The sequence below is a fragment of the Boleophthalmus pectinirostris genome, unplaced genomic scaffold (genome assembly GCF_026225935.1).
Source record: "Boleophthalmus pectinirostris isolate CB_2022bp ecotype Guang Dong unplaced genomic scaffold, ASM2622593v1 HiC_scaffold_3, whole genome shotgun sequence".
NCBI classification, from domain to species: domain Eukaryota; kingdom Metazoa; phylum Chordata; class Actinopteri; order Gobiiformes; family Gobiidae; genus Boleophthalmus; species Boleophthalmus pectinirostris.
This window is the reverse complement of record NW_026571299.1, coordinates 7415563-7429707: the sequence shown is the minus strand read 5'-3', so window position 1 is coordinate 7429707 and position 14145 is coordinate 7415563. Positions and strand designations below refer to the sequence as shown.

The 14145-nt window shown below is 40.1% G+C and overlaps 1 protein-coding gene across 4 annotated transcripts in view; it reads right to left on the bottom strand.

Annotated features, from left to right (window-relative positions):
- The window catches only part of LOC110167936 (transcription factor COE3-like), a 168983-nt gene extending 157660 nt beyond the window's left edge, over window positions 1-11323 (bottom strand). For all 4 annotated transcript variants that reach the window (XM_055160114.1, XM_055160117.1, XM_055160115.1 and 1 more), the window contains exon 1: window positions 11190-11323. In XM_055160114.1, the coding sequence (XP_055016089.1) occupies window positions 11190-11323 (134 nt within the window). The remainder of the gene's footprint in view (window positions 1-11189) is intronic.
- Window positions 11324-14145: the final 2822 nt, after the last annotated feature.

Below are 14145 nucleotides of genomic sequence, written 5' to 3'. Positions count from 1 at the left end.
AGTAAACTTCAAAAGTACAGTCTCATGTGAACATTAAAGTTAAATCCTGTAAAGTGATAATATGACAATTTACTGTGGATTTTTACAGTTAAACATTGTGAAATTATTTACAGTGTACGTATCTCGAAAAGAAGAGGAAAATATGCAAATGTTAATGACATTTTTCAATAAATATTTAGTTTGACTCACGACTTAGTCCCAGTTTTTTTTTTATTTTGGCCTCTGTGAATTTGAGTTTGACTCCCCTGATTTAGACGTTTACACGTTTATTTAGTGCACAACATTTGTTATTCAGTTGTTATACATTTACGATGGTAATAGTCTTTTAATCGATCTGATTTGCGTTATTCAGCACAAGTGTAATTCAGAAATCCCTTGGTGAGTGACTCTGGGGGGTGAAGAGCGACTGGCAGATCCTGAGCTACAGGTTGGTGCCGTAAACCTTCACTGGGATGTAACGATACACAAATCTCTCAGCACGATATTATCACGATATGCATCTCACTATACGATATTTATTATGATATTTTGAAGAGGCTGATATAATTGCAGATGTGACACTTTTTTGCTTTTAAAATACCTTGTCAAGATTTTAGTGTGAATTATTTCCGTCACAATCCCAAGAATTCAAGTAATATTTATAGGATATTTCTTCATGTTTGCGCTGAAATGAATCATGGGAAATGTAGTTCCCGATGTTTATAAACTGTTGCTTCTATAAAACCATGAATTTAAGCAAAGAAACTTGTGATTCGATATATTTTGACAGCCAGTTTTGGGAAGGTGACTTTTAAAATGTTTTCCCCTACAGATTACAGATTACACACCCCAAAATGTAGTTTGCAACGTAATTTGTTAAATTACTTAAGGTGAGTAGCGTAACTTGATATTGTCATGTTTTTTAAAACGACATGAACGTAACAACCACATCCTGAAAATTCATGTTTGTTCTCTTTCAAATTGTCTGTTGAGCCCAAGTCTCCATGAACAGGTATTTGTTTACTGTAGAGAAGCAACAACGAGGAAATCTGAACATAAGAAGTTTTATCTGCTAAAAAATAAAAAGTCCAGTCTTTCCTTAACTAGAATAAAAAATATTATTGATAGAGAAATTATTTTTATATGAGATCACCTTAAATTATGTCCACCTACTGTGTTAGGTGTCATATTGTTTTTATATGACTTTCAGTACAAACATAAAGGTGCCAGCTCAGTAAAAATCAGTAATATTGGGTGTTTCTTAGTCAAAATGCTGCAGAATCAGATTATTAATAACAACGATTATTAACGACCTCGTCCATTGTGTTACTGACGCCACCAACGTTAACAAGACATTTATGCGGCTCTTATTGTGTGTGTTCTGTTTCCGGCAATGAGTGGAATTACCGAAATAAAAATTCAAAAAATGGGATACAGCCCAAAATGTGAAAACAGGAAAATACCTCTGTGTAATCCATTTATTTCAACAAAGTAACTGTAATCCAATCACCACTCACTGAAACTGTAACTGTAACTGAATACAGTTAATTTGTACTCTGATTATGTAACTCTGGTACAAGTAATCTGTTACTCCCCAACACTGGTGACAACCCACGATATTATTGAGAGACTTTTGACGATACGATATCGCGATATTTCGGTTATTCTTACATCTCTAACTTTGACTAAAATCATTTGGATCTTTTCAGACCTTGAATTGCCGATGTCTACAAAATAAAAAGTAAAATGTAGCTGAAAACTGACATGATAATAATACACGCATCAAGAATCTCGGATTTCCAGTCGTCACACAATTCATACTAGGAAGGATTTTCCGAAATTGTCATATTTTACTTTTGGGATTCGGACATTGTAATTGTTGTGGTTGTTGGATCCTAACAGCGGAAAACGACTCAAGAAATTTGTTTGTTAACTCCATAAATGCAAAAGTGAATCAGATGTGTGTGACTGCAAACCTCTGTTCAAACTGTTTCTCTTCCCAGCGGAATTGAAAAATAGTGAAAGGTGAAGGCGACGGGCAGGACTGATCCACAGGAAGGACCAAAAAGGAAACATTTAACTGTCTAAATCATCCCGAGTTTGCAGCGAACATTTTGTATGTGAAGCGACAACAAAGCAAAATCCCGTTTGTTAATTGAGAGGTGCAGAAGACAAACAGACTGAGCTGCACTTTCTTGTTCTTGTGGTTTTACAGCAACATCACGTCTTGGTCTCTTTGCAGTGGAAGGTGTTTCTTGGTGAACAGTTGGTGCTTTTCGCTTCGGCGTTGACTTTTTAAATTCGTAACCAAGATTGAGCGAGAGATCGGGATTTTACTTTGTTGTCGCTCCACATACAAAATGTTCACTGCAAACTCTGGATGATTTAGTCAGTCAAATGTTTCCTTTTTGGTCCTTCCTGTGGATCAATCCTGCCCATCGCCTTCACCTTTCACTATTTTTCAATTCCGTTGGGAAGAGAAACAGTTTGAACAGAGGTTTGCAGTCACACACATCTGATTCCCTTTTGCATCTATGGAGTTCACAAACAAATTTCTCGAGCCGTTTTCCGCTGTTAGAACATCCAACAACCACACAATTACGATGTCCGAATCCCAAAACTAAAATATGACAATATCAGAACCAGAAACAAAAGTGATATGGTTCAAAAGACTTGAAAAGATCGACTTTGACAATAGACGCATATCACTGTAAAATCAAATATGGCGGTTTGATGCTCACTTTTTCGGAAATTCCTTCCCAGTATGGATTGCGCGATGACCGGAAGTCTGAGACTCTTGATGCATGTATAAAGAGTAACTCAAACATGTGTGAATGAAGCAAAATTAAACACAACTCCAGTCTGTTTTTGTTTTCGAGGAGATAAAAACATTACACAAGACACGACTTGAAGCTCACACAAGAGTCAGATTTTGCGTAATATCGGAGCTTTAAATAAAATCCTCGTAACCTTTGTCAGACCTCGGATTATTTTGCGACATGTAAACATCTGAACAGAATCCACACGTTTGTAAACGCCAAGATCCGTGCCCTGTTTTCCCATGATGCTCTGGGGCGGGAGTCTTTAGTGAAGTGAGAACGAGTCTGACAGTTCATTTCACACAAGCACGAGTGTTTTTAATAGAACTGCTTTTTCTACACGCGCAGGATAAACCAGGACTAAAGCAGGACTAAAACAGGACTAAAGCAGGTCTAAACTAGGACTAAAGCAGGACTAAAGCAGGTCTAAACTAGGACTAAAGCAGGACTAAAACAGGACTAAAACAGGACTAAACCAGGACTAAACCAGGACTAAAGCAGGTCTAAACCAGGACTAAAGCAGGTCTAAACTAGGACTAAAGCAGGACTAAAACAGGACTAAAACAGGACTAAACCAGGACTAAAGCAGGTCTAAACCAGGACTAAAGCAGGTCTAAACTAGGACTAAACCAGGTCTAAACCAGGTCTAAAGCAGGACTTTACCACGACTAAAACAGGACTAAATCAGGACTAAACCAGGATTAAACCAAGTCTAAACCAGGACTAAACCAGGAGTAAAACATGACTAAACCAGGACTAAACCAGGACTAACCCAGGACTGAACCAGGATTAAAGCGAGACTAAACCAGCACTAAATCAGGATTGAATCAGAACTAAACCAGGAATAAACCAGGACTAAAGCAGGACTAAACCAGGACTAAACCAGGACTAAAGCAGGACTAAAGCAGGACTAAAGCAAGACTAAACCAGCACTAAACCAGGACTAAACTAGGAGTGAACCGGGACTAAAGCAGGACTAAAGCAGGACTGAATTAGAACTAAACCCGGATTAAACCAGGACTACACTAGGACTAAATCAGGACTAAATCAGGATTGAATCAGAATTAAACCAGGACTAAATCAGGACTGAATCAGGACTAAACCGGCACTAAATTCGGACCGAATCGGGACTAAACCAGGACTAAACCAGGACTGAACCAAGACTAAACCAAGACTAAACTAAACCAGGACTAAACCGGGACTGAACCAAGACTAAACTAGGACTAAACTAGGACTAAACCAGGACTAACCAGGACTAGACCAGGACGTGTTTATTCTCAAAAAGTCTTTATTTCTGTTCCCGGAGCAGGGGGGAGGCTCGGTCCAAACGGAGCCGGAGCGGAGAGAGGCAGACGCGGCAGAGAGACGCTGCTGCCTCCCTTAAAGCTCCACCACAAACACTCAGCACTTCATACGAGCGGAACATGTGCGTCTCTTACGTCCTCTCACTTTTTCTTTGCGTTACCGTAAAAAAAATGGCATAAAACCTCTCCAGTGTCCGATCCGTCTGTGGTTTTACGCACGGTTTCTCTGCTCCAAAGATTCCACAGCTAAACTCAAACACACCGCTTTCCACCGATACACTTTTAATACGTGTGTTTTTCTGAGAGCTTCGAGCGATTTTAGCGAATTAAATGTCGATAGCAAAGTTTTATTGATGAGTAAGAGGCGGAAAAAGACGCGATGTTTGTGTGATGAAATTGAAACAGAAACAGCGACTGAGAAAAAAGAAAAAAAGAGAAAAATGTGTCTTTCTGTTTGACGTGTGCGTAAATTTAGGACTAACCCGGTATTGAACCCGGACTGAATCAGGACTAAACCAGGACTAAACCAGGACTTTTAAAACACATACACAAAAAGAGAATATTTATGTTAAAATAGAAACAAAAAAACGCGGAATGTGAAAAGAAATATTTCTGTTTGACGTGTGCGTAAATGTGCGTAAAGAGTGGAGATTCTGAACTGTCACAGCGCTGCGGTCTGAACTTAAACCAGGACTAAACCAGGACCGAATCAGGACTAAACCAGGATTAAACCCGGAGCGAATCAGGACTAAACCAGTACTGAAGCAGGACTAACCCAGGATTAACCCAGGACTAACTAAACCAGGACTAAACTAGGAGTGAACCAGGACTAAAGCAGCACTAAACTATTACTGAATCAGAACTAAACCAGGACTAAAGCAGGACTAAAGCAGAACTAAACCAGGACTAAAGCAAGACTAAACCAGGACTAAATCAGGACTGAATCAGAACTAAACCAGGACTAAACCCGCACCAAATCAGGACTAAACTAATACTAAAGCAGGATACACCAGTACTAAACTAGGACTGAATCAGGACTAAACCAGGACTAAAGTACCACTAAACCAGTACTGATTGAGGACTAAATTGGCACTAAAGTCGGACCGAATCAGGACTAAACCAGGACTAACCCAGGACTTACCCAACACTAAAGAAATCCGCAATGTTTATTCTAAAATAGAAACACAGAAACGTAAAAAGAAAAGAAAAGAAAAATAAATGTCCTAAAGTCCATTAGAGGGATCATATACGAAAAAATACGCAAAATTTATGAAAAAATACGGTCTAGTGCGAGTTTTACGTATGGAGATAAACAACATTGTGTTTTAAAGTTAATACAGTTATCAAAGATTATTGAGAAAGAGATTTTGCGTGAAGAATGCGCAAATTTCATGCTCCCAAAATGATCAAACACTCTTAATTTAACAACAAAATTAAACGTCAGGGAGAAATGCACGTGTAACTTTATGTGGTTGTTTTAAATTAACGTTTTCCAATGTGATTTTAACTAGAAATGCCAAATAAATTAACAAAATCTCAAATGTGCAAAAGGATGGCACGTTTAGGGTTCAGAAGTTGACGCACGGGAACATTCCAGCTCCGGAAAGTTAGAAAAAAAAGTGTTATTTTAGTGGACAAATCAAAACATAAATACGATATCATAATAAAGCCATGGAGGGTTGTTAACGATCATTTCAAGCGTGTTTGCATTTGGAAAAACAAAGCGGAACATTGTGATTCTTTGGAAGCTTTGCGCGGCTGGTTGTGGACTTTGCGGATTGTGCGCAACAGGTGTCATTTGGTCATGCGGGGAAATGCGAGAGAATTTTGAACAGAAATCAAAATACGAAGCAAAAAATCACAAATATTGCATCTATTTTCTAATTCTGTAAGTTGACAATGATGTATCTTATACAAGGTTCGCTTTAAGTTGTGCCAAAATGGACAGAATTACGCGTAAACGCAATTCAAGCAATGGAGTAGCTGTTTTTCTTTAACATTTTAAGTAATAAAATGACAAAACAAATCAGGTGTTACGGTTTCTAATATTTTCCAGTCTCATATCAAACTGTCAAAATCGTGGCCAAGAATAATTACGCATGTGGTTCCACTTAGGAGAGATATTCTCATTGCTTAAAAGTATTAACCGTGGGTAGATAAATTTGGAGATTAAGTTTTACGCGCGGGTTTCCATTGTCCTCTTTCTTCACTGCACACCTGTAGCTCCGTCTGTAGGAACGCTTGGGTTTCTGTACGTAATAATCGTACTCCTATCCGCTCCAAATCATTCGCGGAGTGTCACTTTGAGGAGGATTACCGAGGATTTATGACAAAAACGCTCAAATCTTTTCCACTTTCTCCGCGTAAAATGCGCCACTTTTGAAATAACAACAAAAAGATGTCCTGCAAGTTATATTTCAGTCAATATGCAGGAGCCTATGTTTTAAATGAAATAAAATGTCAATAGAGTTCAGATTATAACTCTGCCAAACGCTTATCCAAACTTTTACGCACGATGTTTGCCATGTTTTCTGTTCGTAAATCCAAACTTTTACGCACAACTTTAAACGTCTATCATACCATGTTCCCAGAAAGACTCATTCTTGCCACACACCTTTGATAATTTTTCAAGTAGGCTCTTAAACCACATTATTTTACACAGATGTATACATTTACAATTAAACTGACACTACCAAATTACGCTTATCCAAACTTTTACGCACGAAGTTAGCCATGTTTTCTGTTCGTGAGTAATAGACTAGACAGCAATGTTATATAGAGATATAACACATATAATAAGTAAGTCTAGTCACACAATTTAGATTCTTTTTTTTTTCAAGTAGGCTCTTAAACCACATTATTTTTATACAGATTTATTCATTTACGATTAAACTGACAGTAACAAATGACGCTTATCCAAACTTTTACGCAAAACTTTAAACGTCTATCATACCATGTTCCCAGAAAGACTAATTCTTGTCACACATCTTTGATAATTTTCAAGAAGCCTATTAAACCTCATTCTTTTATACAGATTAATACAATTACAACTAAACTGACAGTAACAAATGACGCTTATCCAAACTTTTACGCACGAAGTTAGCCATGTTTTCTGTTCGCAAGTGAGTAACAGACTTGCCAGCAATGTCATATAGAGATATAACAGATAAATATAAGTAATTCTAGTCACACAACTTTTATATTTTTTCAAGTAAGCTATAAAACTAAAGTATTTTATACAGATTAATTCATTTACAATTAAACTGAAAGTAACAAATGACGCTTATCCAAACTTTTACGCACGAACCGCAGTCATGTTTTCTGTTTGTAAGTGACTAATAGACTAGGCAGCAATGTATATAGAAATAATAGATGTATATATAAGTAATTCTAATCACACAACTTAGATATTTTTTCAAATAAACTATTAAACCAAAGTATTTCATAGAGATGTATTCATTTACACTTAAAATGACAGTAACAAATGACGCTTATGCAAACTTTTACGTACAACTTTAAACGTCTTGCATACAATGTTCACAGATAATTCTCGTCACACACCTTTGATAATACTTCAAGTGGGCTATTAAACCAAAGTGTTTTATATAGATGCATATATTTACAATTTAATTGAGTTTAAATGAATAATATTCGGGAATGAAGCTTATCCAAACTTTTACGCACGAACACCTGTTTCTGTTCGTAATTAATAAACGTGTTGCAGACAGTGTTCACATTATGGACTAATTCCTGTCGCACTAAATCAACTATTAAACCAAATTACTTTATACAAATTTATGCATTTACTCGCTGTGCCAGTCGTTTACAAATAAATAATGTGTTTAAATTGTAAATATGTGTTTTTATGAGCCACAGCGAGTTAAATTATCTCAGCATTTGAACATTTGTGTGTGCGTATTTCTAGGCTATTTTCACGCAAATTCTTGTCCTTCAAAACTGTGTGTGGCTCGGTTCCTCGGCGTATTTTCGGACATATGTAGCTATACAACCTCCCCTATTTCCCTCGCTGTTATTATTCCGATCGTCTAAGCGCTCAAATTGTGTTCCGGGTTTCACAAAGATGCCTCGCGCGCGGCTGATTAACGTGGAGGAGACGTGAGGAGAGAGGTGTGCGCGTGAGGCGGTATCCGAATGCGAAAGGAATACCAAAATGTGCGGCTCCCGAGTTTAATTTAAGCACAAAACGTGGACGTATTTGCATTTGACTGAACCTGTTGTCGAAGCGATAGAATGGAGCGTAAAAGGCGACAGTAACTTGGACTGTGTGTGAATGTTTATCGGTTAAAGTTGTGGTTAAGAGTCCCAGACGAAATGCAAATTAAATATGATCATTACGCGTAAAAATATACCGATTATTGTTAATTTCCGAGCAGATAAATAAGACTTGATGTGCAAATAAAGTGTCAGTGAGTGTGTGTTGGTGCGGTTTTTGTTTTGTTTTTTAATCAAAGAAAACCGAGAATTAAAAGGGTAATATGACACTTTTCTGGTGATGTTAACGCGTTTCCATGAATGTCCCACAGTGAGTATGACACAGAACTTGTCAATCTCCATGGAGACAAGCAGGCGACTCCACCGGGCCCAGTTACAGGTCAGATCTGCGGAGAGGTGACCCCGCTTACTGCAGAATACACGATTTATCAAAACATTTAAAAGCAATATAAACACAAAAGTGAATACATGCTGGATAGACACATTTAATGCCATACTGCGGAACATTTGAATCAAAGTGATGGTTACAAACAAAGTGGCGGAACCCCCAAACTAAAAAGTTCCACAGTTCATCTTTAAGAATTAAGAATGATAGTATGAGGGTGTCGTGTTATTGTGCGTAAAAATGAGTTATCGTGCGTAAAAATGAGTTATTGTGCGTAAAAATGAGTGAAATTTGGCACATTTTTAAAACTTAAAGACCCGAACAGTGGTGGCGTCTTCATAACTTTGTCTAACTCATTTCAATTAATTGATTTTGAACCCAAACCTTTGCTAATTAAGTCCTCCCGCGTTGTGTTTCGCGGATACCTGTTTAACGCGCGTAAAAGCGGAACAGTGCCTCGTTTTGTTGGCTAATTGTCGGGCATAAATCTTTCATGGCGCGGCTGGAAGTGTGCCAAGCCTCCGCCGTGTTTTATGGTAATGTGTGGATACGGCTCCTTGTTTGAAAACCAAATCCAAGCGCGCATTTTGTGGATTCTTTTTTTGCCCCGAAGAAATGACTTAATCAGGACCGAAGAAGCGAATTTTAATTTAGAAACGTAATTATACTAAAACATAAGTGTATCTTAGTTTTTGGGGAGTAGTTACGTAATTACCATGGGTAGAAATATGATTTAAAATGTGGGGAATTGTTTAAAAAAGGGGCAGTAAATGCGTTTAATCTACAATACTGTATATATTGGTGTCGTCCTGGTTTAGTTCTGGTTTAGACTTGTTTTCAAAATCCTTATTGTCAAAGTGTAAGATGGATTCCACAAGTCCGGGTTTAGTTCTCAAAAAGTTCTTTTCAAAATGACACGGTTTAAGTACTGCGCCTTGTTGCGTGTCGTGCGTAAAAAGCGCGCAAACTGGTGAAACAGCGCACGCATGTTGACCTTTGAACTCACGTAGTTCATGTTTCAAATTCGCAAGGGTTGAATTTCGGGATTTCAGACACGGTGAAATCACGTTTACGATGTGCGAACAGAGATTGTATCCGTGTGTCGTTTTTTTGGACAGCGTCGACTTGCGTAAAAAAAAGGGGGAATCCGTGAGAAGGAATGGTCCGCGTTTGGTCCGCGCTTGCGTTGTCAATAAAGCTGTCAATTCCTGGTGTTTGTCAAAATGTGTCAATTTGAAATCTGGTTCGTATCAGACGCTTTTACGCACAAGCAGTAAGGAATTCCAGAGCTGTGTGCTCTCGGTCTGACAATAACCTGGCGTATTTCTTGTCAAATTCCTCTATAGTTTTCAATTCTAGAGTTGGTTTAAATTCAGATTGATTTGTACAGCTCAAAAACACAATAATAAAATGCGTGGTGTGGTGTGCCAAGCCGTGACCAGCCGTGACACCGTGCGTAAAAGTGCGTGTCTAATCCAAGTTTTGTCCCTAAACAAGTCTTTAAAATGTACTTATGGGGTCAAATTTGGGGTCGTTGTGAAAAAAAACATTCACTCTTGAAATATTTTGTGAAATATAATCCTATTTAGGCAAGATTCTGTTTCAAAATACGTCCTGGAAATTACTCAAATTGAGTGTAAAATGTCAACAAGTCTCTTTTATTTTAGGCATCGAAATGGGGAAAAATACGCATGCCTCTTCTTGTTGAAATCGATCCCGGAGGTCCTGACATTTACGCGTTCGCAGATCTGGTTTGATAAGTTTATATTTTTGTTATTCTTATTATTAGAGTCTCTTTTTATCACAATGCCAAGTCAGATCCAAATGTAAAGTGAAATAAACCAGGGTAATGCCAAGCGTGAAAATGTGTCCAAACTGAGCGCTGGTTTGGAGTATTTCAAGGTTTAATTCCTCTTTATTCTGCCTCCCGATTTGTCATTTAAGATTATTTTAAGAACTATTTTAACCCTGGTTTAACCCTTAGCTTTGGTAGATCTCCCTGGGGCTTTGGAAATGTCTTCAAAAAGAACATTATTAAGTCTAGCAAAGTGCAGGACCAAAAGACACAAAGACAGTTTCTCCATTGTGTGTGTGTGTTTTTTAATAAAGTCACTCGGCGCAATTGATAGTTTTGTTCATTTTTGTTTGTTGATTGATGCTTTTTAACCACTGCAAGACAAATTTACCCAAGGATGCAAATAAAGACACCTTAAACCAAACACGCCGGTGCGTCCAGTGACTAAAAATGTTGATCTTTTATTCTTATTTTAATTGTTGTTATTGATATTTGTATGCGCACTGAGGGATTGTTTATTTGTTTGTAGCACTTTGGAATCGTTATAAAAGCTTATAAAATTTGCTGTATAAATGAAGTGGCTTGGACAAATCAGGGTGTCCTCCTCCTCCTTTTGCGTGTCTCTGGTTCAGTCCAAACGCGCGTACACACCGACCCCCGCGCGTCTCACTCACCTCTGCGCCGCGGTGTTGGCGTCCAGGATCCCCGTGCTCTGCATCCAGCCGCGCACCGGGGTCATGCCCGTGGGCAGCGGCTCCTCCTTCATGGTCAGCGCCCCCCGCGGCAGTCCGTCCTGGATGGAGAACATGTCCGGCTCCTTCTCCGGCCGAAGCAGCAGCGGAGAACCAGCGCAGCAATCCCCCCGCCAAGAAGAGACGCGGAGCTCGGCTTTATCTCTCGCCTTTGTCAGTCGACGCTTCAGACCAGTCCCGTTATCTCCTCCCGGCGGCTACTGGAGCTCATTGTCTTGATTAAAACACATGTTGAAATCACAAATATTGCGCCTTTTCTGTGTAAAGTTTGCGTAAATGCTTTTATTGCGTCTGGTTTATTTACCGAGACAAACTTAACCTGCGTAAAAGTGGCGTTTTTGGTGTCCCGTTAGTTCATGCAAAAGTGGAAAGTTCTGGTATTTCAATTCAAAATAGGTAAAGGCTTTAAAATGATGTCAAAACTTTACATTATATCGCATTGTTTCGTGTCAAAGTTCACAAATATACTCTTTAGGTTGTATAATTTGGATAACCGTGCGTAAAAATCCCGGGTCTGGTGATGCTTGGGCGTAAGAGGCTCCAGGGATCAAACGGGAGGCAGAAAACCTTCAGAAATGCGTCCAAAGTCGCGCCGAATTCCCCGAAGCGTGAGCTAAAAGCGGAGGACCACCTGGATTAGAACAGGTCCCAAAGTCCCGAGTCCTGGTCCTGGTCTAGAGCGCGGTCCGGATCCCAGTGGGCTTGTTCCTGGCTTGTGTTTTAAGATCCCGGGCGCGTTTTGAGAGCGCTTCAAACGCCCAAAGAGCTGCACAACAGAGGGGAGCGGCACCGGGAAGGATCAGCGGGGCAAGAACTGGAGTGTGGCCGCCTCTGGAGCACCTCTGAGCGGGGGTACAAGGCGCGCGTAGAGCCGGGGATCACAGCAGCTTTGGAGCACAGCAGCGGCGCCGAGAAATGAAAAGTGGGATAAAAAACAGGCTTCAAAAAGGAGTAAAATGGAGAGATTAGACGGAGGAGGAGGGCCGGGCCGTGGCAGGGCTGCTCGGGCGCGCTCCCGGGGGAAAGGCGGATTGGGCAGCGGCGGAGCTCTTCCCCTCCCTCCCCGACTCTTTATGGCTCCAGCGTCCCGGCGGAGAGCCTCTTCTCCCGGCCACAGGACGAGGGGAATCCCGGGGGACCCTCGTGGAGCGGAGGGGGCGGGCAGAGCACCAAATAAGGGCATGTCCTACGTCACCCGACCACACCTCTCGTCTCCGATTGGACGGTTCGCGCGAGAAACGTCAGAGGCAACACCAAATATGGTTTTCCCGCGTGTTTTGGTGCGGGATGGCAGCGCGAGGGAAACACGAGAGCGCACGGGCCAAATATCCACAGAAGAGGCACGAGGAGAGGCGCGCGGTGCCAGAAAAGACAAATGTGCACGATATTAAATGTTTTTTTTTTTTTTTTTTTATTTTATGTCTAATGTTCATAGAGTCATACACGTCATTTTTAACAGAACGGAGAAAACAAAAGCTTTAAGAGAAGATTCTACAGTGCGGATTAAAGCAGAACTAAACCAGGACTAAAGCAGGACTAAAGGACGTCCAAACTGGAATAACGGATGTTCATCACCGAGCCTCGGGTCTGTCTGAACCAGGATTAAACCAGGATTAAACCAGGACTAAAACCAGGACTAAATCAAGACTAAACCAAGACTCAACCAGGACTAAACCAGGACTAAACCAGGACTAAAGCACGTTCAACCTGGAATAATGGATGAACCACACCTAAATTAAGATCTGAACGACTAGAATTAGGCCTAGGATTAAACCATAACTAAACCAGGACTAAACCAGGCCTAAACCAGAACTAAACCAGGACTAAACCAGGCTTAAACCAGAACTAAACCAGGTCTAAACCAGGACTAAACCAAGACTAAAGCACATCCAACCTTGAATAATGGATGAACCACACCTAAATCCAGGTCTGAACCAGTAGACTTGGGCCCAGGACTAAACCAGGACTAAACCAGGACAAAAGCATGTCCAAACTGAAATAAAATAAATAAAACCATACTCAAATCCAGGACTGAACCACTAGTCTCGGGTCTGTCTGAATTAAAATTAAACCATGATTAAGACAGGACTAAACCAAGTCTAAACCAGGATTAAAGCAAATCCAAACTGGAATAATTAATGAATGAAACCTAAATCTAGGGCTAAACCACTAGTCTTGGGCCCAGTATTAAACGAGGTCTAAACCAGGATTAAACCAAGACTAAACCAGGACTAAAGGATGTCCAAACTGGAATAATGGATGGACAACACCTAAATCCAGGTCTGAACCACTAGTCTCGGGTCTGTCTGAATCAAAATTAAACCAGGATTAAGACAGGACTAAACCAGGACTAGCCCAGGTCTAAACCAGATCTAAAACAGGTCTAAACCAGGACTAATCCAAGACTAAACCAGGATTAAAGCATGTCCTAACTGGAATAAGGGATGAACCACTAGAATCAGGCCTAGGGTTAAACCAGAACTAAACCAGGACTAACCCAGGTCTAAACCAGGTCTAAACCAAGACTGAAGCAGGTGAAAACCAGGTAAAAATCCAGTTTGCTTTATCTGGGTGTGGAAAAAAAGTGAATGGGATCCAAATTTCAGGCGGGACTAAAGGTGGACTAAACCAGGACTAGACTGCCCTTGACCGCCCTCTTGTGACAGAAAAGAGAATTTAAAATATTCAACTTGTGTTTTCCTTTTTGTAACATTTCAAATCTTCCTTTCTGAAGCGTTCTACACGAGAATAAACCCGCTAACACCCGGGATTTACGCACAGATTCAGGCATTACGCACGGGTTTTACGCACAGATTCTGGAATTACGCACGGGTTTTACGCACAGATTGGGTAAAACCGCGCTGCTGTTTCTAATCAG